At 40.2% G+C, this 17,888-nt stretch overlaps 1 protein-coding gene across 1 annotated transcript; it reads right to left on the bottom strand.

Annotated features, from left to right (window-relative positions):
* Nucleotides 1–1,396: 1,396 nt before the first annotated feature.
* Nucleotides 1,397–17,372, bottom strand: RUVBL1 (RuvB like AAA ATPase 1). The gene is made up of 11 exons (XM_057390244.1): nucleotides 17,146–17,372; nucleotides 16,368–16,454; nucleotides 15,626–15,758; nucleotides 11,588–11,739; nucleotides 10,249–10,338; nucleotides 9,263–9,412; nucleotides 7,892–7,955; nucleotides 7,307–7,505; nucleotides 5,480–5,582; nucleotides 2,319–2,410; nucleotides 1,397–2,007 (listed from the first exon to the last, which is right to left on the bottom strand). Exons 1-11 carry the CDS (start codon nucleotides 17,284–17,286, stop codon nucleotides 1,848–1,850), a joined length of 1,371 nt encoding a protein of 456 aa, XP_057246227.1. The 5' UTR covers nucleotides 17,287–17,372; the 3' UTR covers nucleotides 1,397–1,847.
* Nucleotides 17,373–17,888: the final 516 nt, after the last annotated feature.

Here is a 17,888-nt window from a genome sequence, read left to right as displayed (position 1 = left end):
CCAGTAGTCTCTGCTGTCCAGTCCACACTTTCTGGAGCTGAAAAATCATTAGCAATTTCCACTAACAGCACTTCAGCAGAAGGAAGAAACAAACCTCTAGAGCATAAAGGGGTGAGGACAGAGATTTTTAGCAGTTGGACTCCTTCCCCAAAGAGATGATGACTGAGSCCATGCATGTTTTAGAGGGCAGAATTCCCTGATTTAACAAGGAAGCTTTGTTACATTTGATACATAGAAATTAAGCCATGTAAATATATTTTATACAAACATGCACGCTATGGCTTTGTGATAATTTTAGCTTTTTTAASTACCACAAAGTCTCAGAAGAAAATCTCTCAGGAAAACAAAATGAGTAACAGAGGTGAATTTTACCTTTAAAACAAAACAAAACAAAATCAGGTAAGCCAGTGTCTAATGTAAAATGACTGAGATTCTCCCCACATGAGGAACCACTGACTTCCTGTGATGGATTCATGGAAGGCTGAATATGTTTAGTATTTGTAAGACAATGTCTCATTCGAGAACACAGATGAAAGTTTTTGATGAGCTAAAAGTATTACTTGAAGAGTCACCCTCTTTACTTCGCAGATGCTAAAAGGACATTTAAAACCAGGCTCCTGTGATAAATTTATTTTTTCCCTTCCCACCTTCCCCAGGTGGTCTTGCCTGGCTCAGATTTTTTGCAGTGGGAGGGGGCCACAAAATGGTTCCTGTGGGAAGTTTCTGGAAGTCTACCCCAAGAAATGTTTATTTAAGTAATGTACATACAGAGTTTTAAATCCCAAAAGGTTCTAATAAGGAATGCGAGGTTAATGACTTGATAAGGCTTCTACATTTTTTCCCAATACATCTATTTATACAGTTACGGAGATGTGTTATTTCAGTGTTACAAGAATCTAAATCTTTAATCATTTATCCTCAGAGTGCTGTGAAGCAATCAGGTATCCATGCTTTACAAAACAAGGAAGCATACTGTGGGCATGAGACTAAGCTGAAGTTCCTACAAGGTCTGTGTAGAGTGGGATTTCAGTTTTAGTTTGACAATTTTTCCTGATTCTGAGTGATAAAGAAATGGGGATAATGGAAAATACAATTAATCATGATGGAAGGCAATTTTGACTTAATCTGCTTTAGGAAAGACCAAGAAAAATTTAAGTTACTTTGGAGGAACGGTTTTAAATAGGCCAAGATAACTGCAATTATGTATTTCTGCATTCTCCAAAGAATTCTTAATAAAAGCAAAACCTTACAAAGAAGTAAACACTTTTAAAAGATCCCCCTTTATTTTTCCCTTTGCTGCAATCTATTTTTACGTTGCAGATCCATTTTACTCATACTTGGCTTTGATAATTCCAACTTATATTGACAGCTTCYTAGACCGGTCAACACCCAGAGTGAACACACGTACACTTCCAACATTCTTGACATTTTTTTTATTATAAAGCACTTCAGACAAACTTCGATTCAAAACCAAAAAGGTCTCATCTGTAAAAGGAAACTATTTTAAAACAGGATTCATAAAGAAAATAGACTGTTCTTAAGCATCAACTTCAGTTAGAGCTCTTCTGTAACGAAATCTAAAGACAAAACCGATGGTTCAAGAGCAATTCAGTTCATRTATACTGATAAAAGGGAGACTAAGATGTTACACACACACCATGGASCATCTTATTGTTCATAATGAAATGRGAACACTCAACAGTTAATTCTGGCCTGACAAAGCAGTCCAAGATTTAAATATTTTTCAGTCCCAAAAGAGACAAACCATTAACATTTCTCATTCAATAACTAAGCCAGACCTGGCTAAGGGTTAAAGCTACTTCAAAGCATCTAACATGATAAGCTTTTCATTTCATGTACTTCTCCTGTTGATCAGCCAAGATTTTTGCAGAGGATTTAGCATCATAGAAAAGTTCATTTATTTCTTCAATATGCTCTTTCTCAATGCTGTCTTTCCCATTAATCTTGGCAAGTAGGTTAGCTGGGGTCAGCAACTGCACAGCATACCTGTGATCAAACAGAGGCAGATGAGTAATTACAATYCAGTGCATCCCAGGGAACTGAAGATATGGAGGGGTGGGACATTTGCTAGGAAACACACAGCTCCACCAGCAGTATGAAAAAGTCAGCAAGCCCTGCAGCACATACACTCCTTAAAGGAGGAAAGAGGAGCATTATCACTCTTTTTTATTGTTAGCACTGCTGTTAACAGACCGTGTCATCACAATGGAGAGGTTTGTCTCGATTTCAACAGTGAGTTATCCTAGAGTGATTGCTTTTACACCCAGTCACGCTTAAGAGATAAGTGCCCAACTTACCTTAAGGTTGTCTTGGTACCAATTTCCCCCAAATGGTTCAGAGCTTCTTCGCTGATATTAATTCCTTCTGTCTGAGCACGAAGTTTTGTGATCTGTTGGGAGCAATAAGTCAGGTACCAACCCAAACAATTAACATGCTAAATTACTTAGTATCTGTAAGCAGTTAGCTTAGAGATGAGACATGCTATAAAACAAGATAGCGTGGACAGTTACCCTGGTGTAACTTACCACTAAACCAGAATATGTACAATTCTAAGTCTTTGAACAGGCAAATATAATGTTGAAAAAAACATTATCACAAAAGGAAGGTAAAGTACCACCTGCTAGCCCTTCATGGTAACTCTGCATGGTTAGCAAARCCTACCTACTAATATGGAGCAGAATATGAGAACTTATACAAGAAAATGGACTCAGTGGCAACTGAAGTCCTGCACACACACCAGTTACTGAATTCTGCAGTCTATCACTGCTGCTGTACAGTAGAGCCCTCCAAAAACCCCTACAGAAAGCAACACCCTTTCCTTAACAGCTCACACCACTTTTTATTCAATTGACAAGAAGGTAGTAAAATAAATCAAAAAGTTACTTTCTACGATTCACCTATTCCTGCAAGAAGAAAAAAAAATCACTAAGAAGAATCTAATCTTTCAAGAACAGTCTCAGCCTTGTACCAGTTTGAAGATCTTTACAAAGTTGGAGAGGAAGATATCACCAATAAGCCTGAGCATATAAAGCTGTAACAAAAGTGGCACAAGTCTCTCGGTAGTCTGTATTACCAGCTGAGTGATAAGGGGCAGACTGGATAATGATGTTGTGTTGTAGTGCTGAGATAACTCTGGAACTGCAAGCCTCATATAATACAGGTATTTTTCACTTTGGCAGCTTTGTAAACAAGATATCAAGAAGCACTCGTTTAAATTAAAGCCATAAAAATGCGCTCGGGGAGCCAGAGTAGGGAGCAGAGAAAGAGAGGGGCTTGAAATAGCACAAAGTTGGTGCTAAGATATGCACTCTGAATATTGGCAATGCTGCTGCAAATTGCAATTTCAGGTTGAAGATTTTTTTACTTGTAGATCACCCAGACCTCCCCCTTCCCTTCATCCGAACACTGCTACTTTGTTCTTCCTCTACCACAAACAAAAGTATTGAATGCCACATCTTCAACAATGTTTTTTAAAATAACTTYTTATCTAACAACATAGTAGAACCTTATGAAGGACTGGACCCCAAGCCATTAACCCACCAGCTTGCTTACATAWCCATTTACTATGGAATAGGAAAACAAGTGTTTATCAGGTAAAATACATTAGGAACAAAACACCTCAGTTATAACCTCAAATATATAACAGAGGCCATATATGCAAAAAAGTTTGATTACAACAATACCTGACTAGAATATGAATAAAAGTGAWTTTTTCCCTATTCTGGTTGCACTCTGTGTCTTGTCTCAGAGCAGCACTACACTATGGGATTTCTACTTTATCAACACATGAAAAAAAGTATTTTGAACTGGTTATGTACAAGCTTTAAGCAGATACATGAACAAATTCTGGGCTGATAAAGGAATCAGTTGTGAAAGATCAAGGGAAAGAGTCTCACACAGAAACATCATCAGCAAAATTTTTTTCTAACACGAAAAACTGGGAGCAAAAACAGAGAACTAAACATATGGATGCTTTATTTTACACCCTTCCAACCGTACTTAGTTAGACACCAAAGTCTTATAGCTCCTACTCTTCTCTCGTGAGAAGCTGTCATTCAAAAGCCTTAAGGAAAGATGAGACTATGGGATCTGATTATGGGAACGTGATTTGTGGAACACAATATCTGGACTCTATTTTTAGCACTGCAAAGTGGTGGACACAACTGGGGACACTTCCTTTCCTTCAGCTCTGGGGAGGGYGGAAATCACAGCACTTCCCCAGCTCTTTTGAAAATCAGTTCAGAAGGTGTATTATCTGCACGGTAGTATAACACCAACTACACAGAATTCTCTTATACTATATGGAAGTCCAGACAGTCTTTAATATCCCCAGACTGAGTAAAAGCCACATATCAAAATTTGTTTTGTACAGAGACTAAGCCTAATTGTATTATTAAATCACTGGKCTGCTTCTAGTGCAATCTGCACCACAATGCTTTGATGTGTCCTTTAGGTTGAAAAAAATCATGCTGAGAACAGCTCAGAACAGCATCAGTGAAAAGCTCCTCAAACCAAGTGAAATGAAGCTTTGCCTCTATGTTTATGTTCGATAAATGTCTCKGCTTCACCTTGGCACTTATCCAGCAGCAGGAGACCATTATCTGGTGACAACGCTCTCCTCCATTGACACTATCTCTTAAATAATACAAAGAATTGACATGGTAAACCCTAATGTCTTCTGCATTGTGTCACTTCCCTGCATTGAGACGCTAATGAGGRGGGATCTTTGACACAATGCATCATAATGGCACCCAGCATTATAATCGATACACAATACATTGTGATGGCCCCACAGGAAAACTTCCAGGCATTTGGAAGGATATCTCTGCGAGGCTTGCTGTGCTTACATTTCCAGACTTGAYTAGGAGCATGAAAATTCTCCCAGTTTCAGGAGACAGCCCCAGCAGGTTGAAGCTATGGTACAGAGCACAAAGGCAAAAATGAAGTTCATGAAGTTGCATTCTTCAATCCCTCCCAATCTCATGTGAGGGAAAAGCCCAAGGTCTGGGACTAAAGATCCCATGATGTGACACATCTTACACCAACTGAAAAAGCACTACCTGCTGAAACCGGCAAACTATGGAAGAGATTGTCTGGGACTAAATATCCCATGATGTGACATATCTTACACCAACTGAAAAAGCACTACCTGCTGAAACCTGCAAACTATGGAAGAGATTGCTTCAGCTAACGATTCATGCCTTTGTGCAAGTGAGGTGACATTTTCAGCTCCAGATTTGCTTAAAAACTCCTCAGTGGCTGGGAGTCAGAAAAGTTTGTGCAGTTTTAACCAGCTCACTGCACTGGTATCTCAGAGAAACAGGTTTCTAACAAGCAGGAAGCTTTCTGGCACAGGCCCTGGTGATCACAGATCAAACAGCTCTACAGTAACAGAACAGGCAGAAGCTGTGCACTACTTTGGGGACTCTACACAAGTTCTTTAAAATRCTGTGCATACCTGCTTCATTTCTTGGGGTGTGTAGAGCATGGTTCGGATAATCATTACTCGATCCAGCAGGTCCAGTGGTATTCCATGAGGAGACACAATGTCCTCGGTGCCTCTAGAGGAGAAACCAAACAGAAAGAGGTCAGACACTATTCTGAGCTCAGTACACTGGTTTGGTGAATATCAGTAAAAAGTGACTCTGGTTGACAACTGTCATGTGTCCACACATATCCCAGTCAGAGACAGGAAACATTTGTGGACTGATTCTTACAGACAGCCCTAATGAAACAAATAAACAAGAGCTGGAGCTCTTCAACACGCCACTCAAAAATAGTCAAAGGTGCTTTCCTTCATGCTTTCCTGCACTGTATCTCATAATACAGTCTTATCTAATGTTCCAAGATATCTTCCAGCATGGAACAAATCATTCTTACTTAATTGTATAGCAGTATCAGCAGTAATTATATAAACCTATCATTCATTTGGAAAACATCCCCTCTTGCTCAGCAAGCCATTGCTCTGTTCCTTTATTTCCACAGTCCCTCTAGTGAACACTTCAGGGGTTTAAATTCCATGCTTGCAATCCAGCAAACTGAGAAGTGGAGGTCTCTGTATAAAGGATAGAGCAAGATCTAGATCTGCCACCATTTTGTTTGACATAAAACACCCAACAGCAAAGCCTGCAGGTGTGTACTCTTGGTTTCCCAAGAGAAAGATACCCAGATTTAATTTATGAGAATTAYAGAGATTGCAGTAAAACAGTGAAGTGCTGATGAAGAACTACATTTCTAAATTCGGCACTAGTACTTAGGCACAGCAGCTCTGGTCATGTCCCTCCAATATTAGATGCCACTACTACATGGTAAACTTACTTTCTTGAATCACAGCTTTTTCATAACAAGATCTACAGTGAATCCACACTGACAGATCTCTACTTCCTTTACGTTTACAAAGAGAGTGGAAAGAGAGTGCTTTACTTTTGCAAAGAGAGTGCTGAAATGTCCACCTTTAAACATTTTTGAAGGGCTTATCACTTTCACTTCTAAGCAAAGCAAACAGAGAAGGATTAATACCAGATGAGGAAAAGAAAAGCTGGTTATACAGCTGATTAAATCAATTCAAAGAGCAGCAATCATTGCTAATGACAGCTTGTTTAGACATAATTAGACCTAGACCACAAGTTCTAGTAGCAGAACTTACAGAAGTGCTCTGAAAGAGGAGAGCACTTTTACTGAACATGCAAAGAATGCATTGAGTGGGTGCAAAATGCCAAAGTGGATACATGAAATGGAGATGAAAAGTAAGTCCGTAGGCAACAGTGAAGAATCACAAAAAGCTAGACSAATGCAACAGGAAAAGAGAGAGGCTGAACTATGACATGCTTYAACAGTAAAAACAAGAAGCTGAAGTTTGATGGAATTAGGATAGCAAACAACAAAATAATCCAGAAGAAGCAGGAAACGGTGACATTAGAGGCTTGTAGTTTGGGTGCTTTTGATGTTTCCAGCATGCAGGCAACAGATGCATTGAGATATACAATGAGAATGGTAACTGTTACACATCACCCTCAGGATCACCCAGGAAGTGAAACAATTCAATAGCTGTCAGAGCAGGAGAGATGTGTTAGTGGAAGGGAGGAATTCCAGTCAGCCTGGCATTAAAAGCTTGCCCCACCACGAAGCTTACGAACAYCGACGCAGCTTGCAACTCATGCAGACAGTTATCACAGGTGTCAGTGTCAGAGACAAAAGCCTTCAGAGATGTTAGCTCTACTGATAGAACCAATTCCAAGGTTTATGAACCAATGCAAACTGGAAAATTCAAGTCTAAACATTGTACCTGATAATGCAGTTTCCTCGGTTGGAAGCAAAGATGACAATGGGGGAAATSGAAGATTCCAGTGCTCGGTGCAGGTATGTGAAACACTCAATATCCAGCATGTGAACCTCATCCACAAACAGCACACCTGGCACTAGCTCTGCAATGCCTTGATCGATGTATTTGTTCACCACCTTATTTATCTCTCCTCGAAGTTTGTCTGAGAACAAAGAGGAACCGTTGGTTGTTATGCTAAGTAAACATTTTTTACAATTTGTGCATTACTGCTGTTCAGGTTGGCTCAAACCTCACACTGTGGCAGGAATGTTGTAGATGAAGGGGGATGGCATTGGCATTCTGACCTCTGCCCACAAAAATGGGTGCAGAGCAATGTGTACACTTTGCCACTTTATGCATGAACCAGTAACTTGCTGTACTGTCTCCAGCACTGCAATTCTAGCAACTGCATCACTGCTTTTTGAAATYTGAACATTTATGAATATGTATTATGTAGACATTAATTTAGATATAGTAACTCTATTTTTAATCCTTTTCTAACTGGAAAACAGATTATATTTGTCACAAAATACCAGGCAGGMTTCATACCAGTGATTTCAGTTTTCTTAGGCTTCATCAACTGTCCCATCATTGAAAGGATGTCTTGCCCTCCCTAGGAAAAGAAAGTTACACATCAGCTTTGAGGTCATGTATTAAGCACATACCTGGGGAATTTTACAGATCAGGAATGAATTAAAGAAGTTGTTTCTTACAGTTAACTTGATGCTTTGTATCAGCAGTCTTTGAAAATCTGCCCAAGTTTAGGCCACTTCACCACAGCAATATTCTAAACATAATCACCTAGCTACCTTCTAATCTTTTGTTCAGCCTTGCTCATTTGAAGAGCATGACAAATCAAAATGAGATATCCTCTCTTAAAAAAAACTGTCACAGAGGAACTCTTAATGGATGAAATTGTCAGGGAAAAACAGAGACTTGGATTGTTTGCCTGCACAGTAGGTGTTCAACTTGTCAACACAGAATTATTCTAAATTTTTTAACTTTTGAATACCACAATTTTTATCAGATAGTATTTTTTTTTGGAAACAAGGAAATTGAGTAAGGTAAAAAGTTGTGTTACTGTAGGAATTCCAGCCTTTAAACTTATTAGTGACTTCTGGTTTTGACACAGATAGAATTCCCTCAAGAGTGGATTTATGTTAAGACATACCAAGAAGTAATTCTGTTTTCTTTTTTTTTTTTTTGCTACAATACATGCAGAGCACCACTGAAATTCACCAAGAAGCTTAACAAGTGGCTATGAAACATTTCTAAAGAAAGCAAGGACATCAACAGAATCCAAAGCAGTCAAAAATACTCAGTGGCCTTTTATCACAGTCCTTGTAGTTTCCATTTCATGGTCACAAAACCATAAACACGGAGCAGAATATATTAATCTGCATTCAGAACTTCCAGTAAATGAATGATGTAGGTCTGGCCGCTGCTTCCTCACATCTGCAGTAGCTTTCCTTCTGGAGAGAAAGCAATAATCTTTTCCTGGTCAAAGGAAAATAGCCCACATAGCCCCTTTTCTGCAAGTGATAGGGCACAGTGGTGGAGGGGAAGAGAGCAAGGTCTAGATTACTCATTAACTGTGAAGGTGGTGGATCCCAAATATCTGTGTGGAGCTCTTCTACAACTCCAAGCCTGTTCTCCATAGTGCTAGGAGTGTTATGCTGACCAATATTCCATGAGCAGGTGCATAAATCCCAGGGGAGCGACTGCCTCTTGAACCTGTATGGCAGGAGCCTGAGGAGTGCTACACTGCCCTTCAAGGTGTTACACCTACTGCATTTCCTACAGTGAAATCTTTGAGGATGAGTTAGGATAGTTTAGCTTCCTATATCTCAATTTTCTGGTAACATGACATCTATATAAAACAATTTTTCTGTAAAGACTTGGTCTGTGAAGTCAAGATACCTGAGGTCGAGCATTGGCCACATCCAAGTCATGCAGGGTGACATCCTGAATAATTTCCTTTTTCTTGTGCACATCACCTTTTGGCAGGGGAACATACTCTTCAGCTTCAAGGTCAAATTCTGTAGCRTAGATATCACACCTGCCTTGCCTCTGAGGAACAGCAAAGAGAAACCCAGGTATAGAATTAATATCAGGGCCAAAACCTTGAGTGACRTGAACTCGATAAAGGGGTTAGTTCACAATTCCAGTTCTGACAAGCTTCAGCTGACAATCCAGACATCCCACTCCCTGCTTAGCAACAGGCATACCCTATCTACTGATCAAAGCTCAAAAACTGTTGAAAAACACCTGCTATTTTCAATGGTGAGAATATTCCATTCCTCTCTCCCCTTCTTTTAACCGTATGCAATTCTTGCTAAAGGACACCAGCAGATTAACCAGAGATTGGGAGAACTGTTCAAGACTCCTTTGTAGGTGGGTGATTTATTATATGATAGAAAATATTATGCTCATCCATTAAACAGCAAGTATCACTATACACTACTTTCTAAATCAGATATGAAAAGAATGCTAACTAATGCAGTATTCCYTTCTACATGTATATATCTTGTGGAGAAAATACCAGAGCGATAAAAGAAAGATTAAATACGCTGCACATGTCAGCCTGAAAATGACTAAAGTTGCTTGGTTTTTTTCCCCTCTTCCCTTAGAGATGCCTTGGTCTTACAGAACAGAAAACTCATCCAGACAGCATCAGTGATAGCTTCCTTGCCAGATGACCTTAATTGTGAACCAGATCACCACGTTTGTTGGGTGCAGAAGAGACTTTTCTCTCCAGATAAGCAAAGCACTGAGCTCTTTTTAAAATTTCCATGTAACCACTTCATGTCAGTTAAGGTTAATAAATCAAAGAGCCTTCTGACAAAGGCAGGGAAAGGTCTGCAAGAAACATACACCTGCAGAAAAGTACAGAACTTTTCTTTTACCTTGACAGCTCCACTGTTTGCTTCAATATAAATAACGTCACCAGTTTCCACTCGCTCCTTCTGTAAGCTTTCAAAAATGCTCGGGTCCAGCTGGAGACAAGCAAACAGCACAGTTGGTCAAAACAGTTCCATATTGTTATGGTAATCAAGGTAAAGAAATTCAGTTTGAAACTCACTCCCACCAGACAAAATTAAACTGCAACTTACCCTGACAATACCTCTAAGATTTTATAAAGCTGTAACACTTGGAGTAGGGATAGAGAATAAATCTGAAAGAGGCACAGAACTGCCTTACAAAAAAAATCTGCTATCCAAAAGGAACTGACAGTGCCAGAAACATAATGATACCAGTTACAAAACTGAGTAATGTGACAATGTATTTATACCTAAGAAACTGCAGCTCTCTAGCTTTCTAGGGAAACTTTTATAAAAATTCTGGCTATAGCAGTGAATTATGTTCCTTGATTTCTTGAGTCCTTATCCTCTGTGAGCTGTGTGAGGAAAAGTGGAATATATTAAATGCCTTTGTTTCTCGTGGTACATGTTTATTCACTTTTGCTCTTCATTTCCTTGTTTTCACAGTGAACAAATGAAAGATTATTCTTAGCAACAGAGACAGCTTTTAGTTMTGTCCTGGTCTGACAGGGAAATTGAATGGAGACAAGAAAACAAAAGGAAAGTGGGCCTGAGCTGGCAACACACCAGCTCAATTTCCAGTTCTCTATCAAATATTCACTAGTGCATGACACCCCATGTAGAAAGAAAGGACGTGACAAAAAGAACAATTCATATTGAAACAGGCAAGATTTTCCAAAGCTATCCTCAAAAAAAATGGTTGACAATCAGGAAAACAAAACCAAAGAAGGCCTTTCTCATATGTCTATTACCATGTCATTACCATGAATTTATAGCCAGGGTCACAGGGTATCACAGAGGATACACAGAGCAAAGTTCAGATTCCCAACTCAGCCCACTATTTGTGGTATTAATGATCTACAAAACTGCATCAGGACCTCTTCCTATGAAAATTCAGCTTTAACTCCTTGAGGACATAAAGTGTGTGCTGCCAAGCACAGAAATAACAGCAGCTGTTAACCAAGTGACGATGGGTTTAGCTACTGTTTCAATTAGTAGGAGATAAAACCAATATCTAAATATTTTACATAAAGTAAACATAAACAGTCAGGATAAAGTTGTCCAGCAAAAGAAAACAGCCCCCTGGCAGCCCCACTTGACAGAGATGGGTATCAAGAGCTTGAAATGGAAATAAGAAGTGCTAAAAATAGAAGCTAAAACCCCAAAACACTTAAGGAAATCTCTGAGATTCTAYCACACATACCTTCAACTGTTTGGTTCCCTTTGCAGTTTTGAGTCCTATAATTACGTGGCTGATGGTTTTCCCATATCCTCCCATAGGATTCTCAGTCTCACAGGGAGTTAGTTCTGTGACTTCTCCTTCATAAACCTCCTTGGTCTCTTTAATCCTCAACCCTGCAAGAAATTGTTTARAATAGTTTCAGTACACACCTAGGAGTCTGCTGCTTTACTGTCAACAAAATGTAATATATTGTTAGGCTGTGTTACATTTCATGGTAATGTTTTACTTTTAAAGGCAGAAAGATGAATTCTTGTTCTCTTCTTCAGTATTAAGTGACAATACTCATCCTGTGCATTAGAATGAAAGCTCAGCCCCAGTTCTGACCTGCTAAGAACTTTATTAAACCTTTAGAAATTACTTTCTTCTATTAATATTGTCCTTGAAGCAAATGTTAGGATCCTCTCTCTCTTTTCCCTCCCACAAGGAGGGAATTTGCATGATATATTCCCCTATGCTAAAACCAGAAACACAGATCATCTTCTGAAACTACTGACATCAATATAACAGTGAGTTTTACACGATTTCTGACCATCAGAAAAGCCCTGCGAAGTTAACAAAAAAATATAAGACAAAAACTAACTTCATAAAAATTCTACATTTTAGTAACTGAGTTAAAAATGTAACATAAATTAACAGGCATTGTGCTACATCAGAAAAATTACTAAAGCTAATGTATAATTTCAAATATTTTTCAAGTTAATAGCAAAAGGTGAGCAAGATAAAATTTAGCAGAAACAGCTACAATGCAAATTTAAAACTATTTTGAAATAGCTGAAAATTACATCCTCACTTTGCTATTTTTCATACAGCCAAGCAATCATCAGTATCTGGGTATTTTCTGTTCTAGCCACTGTTATTGTAATTAACTAGGTTATTTTAAATTGATAAATAATAATARTAAATGAAGAGATTTACAGGTAGACTGTTTCAAAGCAAACCCACTATCATTACTGCCACCACTACAATCACACACATGTTCTAACTACATAGAAGTTCAAAGAATCCACGTCTGAAGAGACTCTACAAAGTATTTTATGAGACACACAYGCCATACCAAAAATAATGAATGGGCTGTAACAAGATATAAGGAAGTCATCCTGCCCAGTCTGMGGGTACTGTGACTTTATAAAACTTTCCTTGTTCCATAACTTTTCATTTTGCTTTGAAATAGATCAGACACTTCACCAGTAATTTTGAGCTGCTGATAGGCACTATAAAGAACTGACAAAYACGAGTCTGTCTCCCTCTACTGGGCCCAAAGTCAGCCCAGGATTTCAAACACGAGAAACAGCTTAACTGGGGGTAACATGGCAAATTCTTGGTAAGAAATGTTTGCTTGCTTTCACTTGAGACTACGTAAGAAATTGTATATGAAGTTATCTCAGTAATTTTAAAATGTTTTTCAGGTATGCCAAAACATTAGACATAAATTAACAAACCTCTGACCTAGACAAAGCAGCATCACACTGGCTTGTATGCAAGGAGCGTGAAGCAATTTGGGAATCTGGACACTGAAACTGCTCTTTCCAAAAAACAGGTTAGCTTGTTCTTTTTGTTTTGCTTTTAAACTTTCAGCACAAGCTCTATTCTGCTCTGAAAACCTGGCAGTCTGTGTGTGTTTGGGTATGTTTTGTATGCTGCTGAAGCATGCGACGAATCTTCCAGTTCCATTTCATCTGAAAAGAACCCAGCTCATGTGCTCGGTCTGTTCCATAACACAAATCAAAGCCAAGTCAGCAAGGGCAAACACAGGGATTTGTTTCAGAAGCCTGCCTCTAATCCAGRCTAATGTGCTCTTAAGAGATGTGCCTGTAGAAAATATTTACAGATGATCATGATCTGAACAAAGGTAATTGATGCTTTGAACTTGCTGCTGATTATCCTTTGATTTCAAATTAATCTGTATGTGTCAACTACGAACTTTATTCTCAAAAGAGTTCCTAAACAGAGAGATCTCYTACTTCCAAATCAGACATGAATCCAAGACAGCAAATGTGAGCTATTTCATGTTTTGGTTCAACAGCACTCCATGGAGCTAAAGAGTACTTGTTTGACTCACTGGCAGGTACAACTGGGCAACACAAACAACAGTTATGCTATTGAAGTGGCTATAGCAGCAGTTATTTTTTACTGCAAYTGAGTGCTAACATTAGCTTCTATCATCATCCTCAGCAGCTGCTAATGAGCTCTATACTGGATTAATCTCTCCCAGGTTAAGTTTATTTTRAYRTGTACAACAATTCGATCTCCTCASTTCCCACTCTGTCCTTTTATTTTCTKACATATTATAACCTCTCTACTGTATCCCAAACACCATCTGGCCATAGGACTACATCAAGTCTCCTATCAGAAGACTCTCAACAAAAATTCTGCAAACTCAAGAGTAATTCCTGCTTTCCTATGAAGTGATGGGTCCAAACCAGTTGGACTCTGTAGTTTCCAAGAAAAAACTCCAACCATTAAGTAAAGAAAATTGATGTTAACATCTCTGATAATTAAAAAAAAATTGAAGTGGCTAAACCCCTTGGAAGTAAAATGCATGATATGAGCAATGACGATGTACATACAACCTGCTACTAAGGAGACRTACAAACAAACAAAACTCAGTAAAACCGAAATGAATACTTTATGTACTGATGGACATGTGAGCAGAAGCTTCCTTTGCACCCAAACCCAGCTGCGACTGCACAGAATGATTTTTTTTCAAATGCACCCTTGTAAAATATTTCTTCACCAAGCAGGGAAGCTAAAACCTACCTGAGATTAAAACCCAGCTGTAAAGTGTTTTGTTACAAGWAATGGTTGTTACTAGTCCTTTAAAGTATTTCAGAAAAAAAATTTTATGCTCATAAAAATATTCAATAAAGGCTGTGTTATGAAAATGTGACATGGAATTCAAAAGAAAGGAGCAAAAGAAGTTCCATCTTTCATTAACACTAATATTTGTTTAGAAGTGTCTCCATTGACATTCAGGGAATGCAGGGAACTAACAATGTAGCTGGCTGTTAAACTTCAGAGAGTTAAAATACTGCTATCTCTAGAAATGACAACATGGATGGCATAAGTTTCATCTGTTGGTTCAGGTTTCCAAATCTCTTGACAGGGAACTTCATCACATCAAGGAAATTTTGCAGACTACTGAGTCTCTGGCTTCCCTCCCCCAGGCCCTGCCAGTTTCATGGTAACCAGATGACCAGASACTACTGAAAGTTGCTTTCTTATAAAAGTCAATGGAATACTTTTGTTTCACTGAAGAACTGAGAGACTTCTTCACGCTGCTGCTGCCAGATGAGTCTAAGAAGCATGGTACTAAACAAGAAAATTACCTGTTCATACACTCAGAACTAAAATCAACTGGATTCTTTAGCTAATCCTCACAAACCAAGGCCACTTCTATCTGTATTTATCAGCTGTCAGCAGCAATTTCATAAGAGATTTTAGATAGTCACTGAGGATGTACTGCAAATTAAACCAATTTACATCAAATTTGTAAATGCATTGTAGAACTGAGGAAAATGTGAAGTGCTCATTTAGCTGGCATGGAACTTTCTTTGAGCTTGCTGGAGCAGTGAGCTTAAAGCTGGTTTTTGGGAGMCTCTGATTAAGATTGTTTAGTAGGGTGAAATAGCTAAAAGAAAAAAAAAACAGGAGCAGTTTTCTGTCTACAACTATTTCTACTAACATTAAGAAAATAAAGATTCTTTTTCTTTCAGCTTTATTCAGTTACAGGCAAAACAGAGGTGAATGTGGAGGATGAGAAAAGAACCTGGTGAAGTATATCACATAATAAAATAATTAAATTACAGTTTAMAAACAGAAAACCTGATTCCACTAAGTGTGAAAGAAATTCACTAAATTAGGATAAGCAYTGAAGAAAATAAGCAAAGAAAAATCTGAGAATGTCATGAACCACTGTAAAGTTTTTCCCTTTTAGAAGACTRGAAAAAGCAAAACAAGTATCACACAAATACTTAATTCTTCTGTTTTCTTGAAACTTACCAATTGCACGTCGGAAGTTTTCCATTAGAACTTCTGTTTTCTTGATCTCAGTGGAATAGACCTCACTTCCAACCATAGGACAAAATGGAACTTTGCTTCCCAGCTCCTGAGCAATAGCTAAAGCCAAAGCAGTCTTCAAAAGAAAAACAAACAAACAAACACAAAACCCACACGTTAATTTTAAAGAAAATTAAGAAAGGATTCTTTCTGCACAAAGTTAACTTTCCTCATGATACTACTTTCTATATGTCAATTAATGGTAAAACTACTCTGTCTGAGATGTATTTCTCACATATAATATCCCTCCTCCAATACAGGTGACTTTGGCCAAAAGGTTTCAAAAAACCTTGAARACACAATACTGGGCATTTGAGTTTGACATCTGATACAGATGCAAAAAGCCTCAAATAGCATGAGGGTAAAATTAAACCAAAGGAGAACTATTCTGGCTTTTAATGAAAAATTAAAACTTTTTCAGAGCCCATGTAACTTATATGTTCAGTAACCTACAAGAGGTGGTTTCACATTAAAGATRCTGAACACACCACTGGGTACTGCCAATGCTGATGACATGGCAAAAGCAAAACATAAAAGCAGGAAACTATATCAATACATTGATGAAAAAAATATCTGGTAGATGAAAACATTATGTAACCACTACCCTAAAATGGTTTTGACAACAAACTAAAATAAAGTAGATTTYGACATACTTTATTTCATTAACAAATAAGAAAAAAAATACCTTGCCAGTTCCAGGAGGTCCTGCCAACAGCACAGCTCTGCCAGCCATCTTTTTGCTTTTGATTAGCTCCACTATAACCCCACATGCCTATAAGTTAAACAAGTATTTATACTGTCAACACAAGAATTGCTTCAGTGTCCTTTGTTCCAACATTACTGAAAGCATTTAGAAATAGTAGCTTTTACTGAAATTAAGTATTTCGATTTCATGCACACAGAATGGAAGGCAAGGTCAGAAAAACGTACTTTCCACAATACTTTTACCTGTCACGGACAACAAAACTCAATCTGTGATCTCCGACTCCTGTTCCCTCCCGCAGTCCCACGCACAGAGAGAGGTTTGAAAGTAAAGCAGGAAATTAATCTTCGCTGCCTGAGCCGCAGATCCTCCACAGATCCTCTTTCACCGCCAGGGTGGATGGGGCTCTGAGCAACCTGGTCCAGCGCAGGGGGGTTGGAACCAGACGATCTTTAAGGTCCCTTCTGACCCCAACCATTGTGTGATTCTGTAACGGTTTTACCCGGGAGCGGATAATTCAATCCCTACTGCATCACACCTGTGAACTTTTGGTCGGTTCCGTTGCCCGTAACACCGCAATTTCTACGCCAGACACGCGGGAAACCATCACCACCCTTGCTCAAGGCAGGAGCGGTGCAAGGRCAGCCCCGCCCGCACCTCACACGGCAGCAGCGACACGGAGGAGCCCAGGGAGGGCTTCCACTCCCTGCCGGGACTTGTCAGACCCTCCCGGCCCGGCCCGGCCCGGCCCTGCGCTCACCTCCCGCGCGTTCTCCTGCCCCACGAGCCCRGCCCCCGCCGGCTTGGCGGCGCCGCTCTCGTCCAGCCCCAGCCCCTTGACATGGCTGTGGGCGGCGATGCGCTGTGTTTTGGAGGTGCTCTTCACCTCCTCGATCTTCATGGCGGTTCCCGGTTTGGGCAGGGGCAGCTCCGGCCCGCCCGCCCCGCGCTCCTCACACGCGGCCCGCGCGTTACCGCGGCTCCCGGCGCGCGCCCGACGCGCCCCGCCCCCGCGCTGCTATTGGTGCCCGCSGCGGCGCTCTCGGCGCTCATTGGCTGCGCGGCCTGTCCGTCACCAGCAGGGGCGCAGGTATTTGGGGTCCGCCCGCCCGTTTCCGCGTGCGGCGCGCGTGGAGGGTCCGGGCGGGCGCGGGCGCTGCGGAGGAGTGGGGCCGGGSAGGGGGAGCCGGCGGGGTCACTGTCACTGTCCCTGTCACTGTCCCTAAAGGTGCTCAGGGACACACTGGAGTGGCACTCGGTGACAGGGTCTGGTTCACAAGGGGGCTGTCCTCATGGGCTGCACTGGGTGATCTTGGGAGTCTTYTCCARCCTARRTGGTTCTGCGRTTCTGTGCGTAGGCAGGGGWGGTTTKGGGAGAGGCGAGCMGAATCCTCMTGGATCTCGTTCTTGCTCGCAGGTTTCTTGGCCCTGCAGCCCCCTAAGCGCTTTCTGCCTTCCTAGAATCCGATTTGGGGCTGGGGTGCCCCGGGTATCCCCGGCTCG

Source organism: Malurus melanocephalus, unplaced genomic scaffold (assembly GCF_030028575.1).
Source record: "Malurus melanocephalus ecotype Western Australia unplaced genomic scaffold, MMel_1.1 scaffold_24, whole genome shotgun sequence".
Taxonomy (NCBI): domain Eukaryota; kingdom Metazoa; phylum Chordata; class Aves; order Passeriformes; family Maluridae; genus Malurus; species Malurus melanocephalus.
Note: the sequence above shows the minus strand (reverse complement) of the source record. Positions and strands in the feature narration are given on the sequence as shown.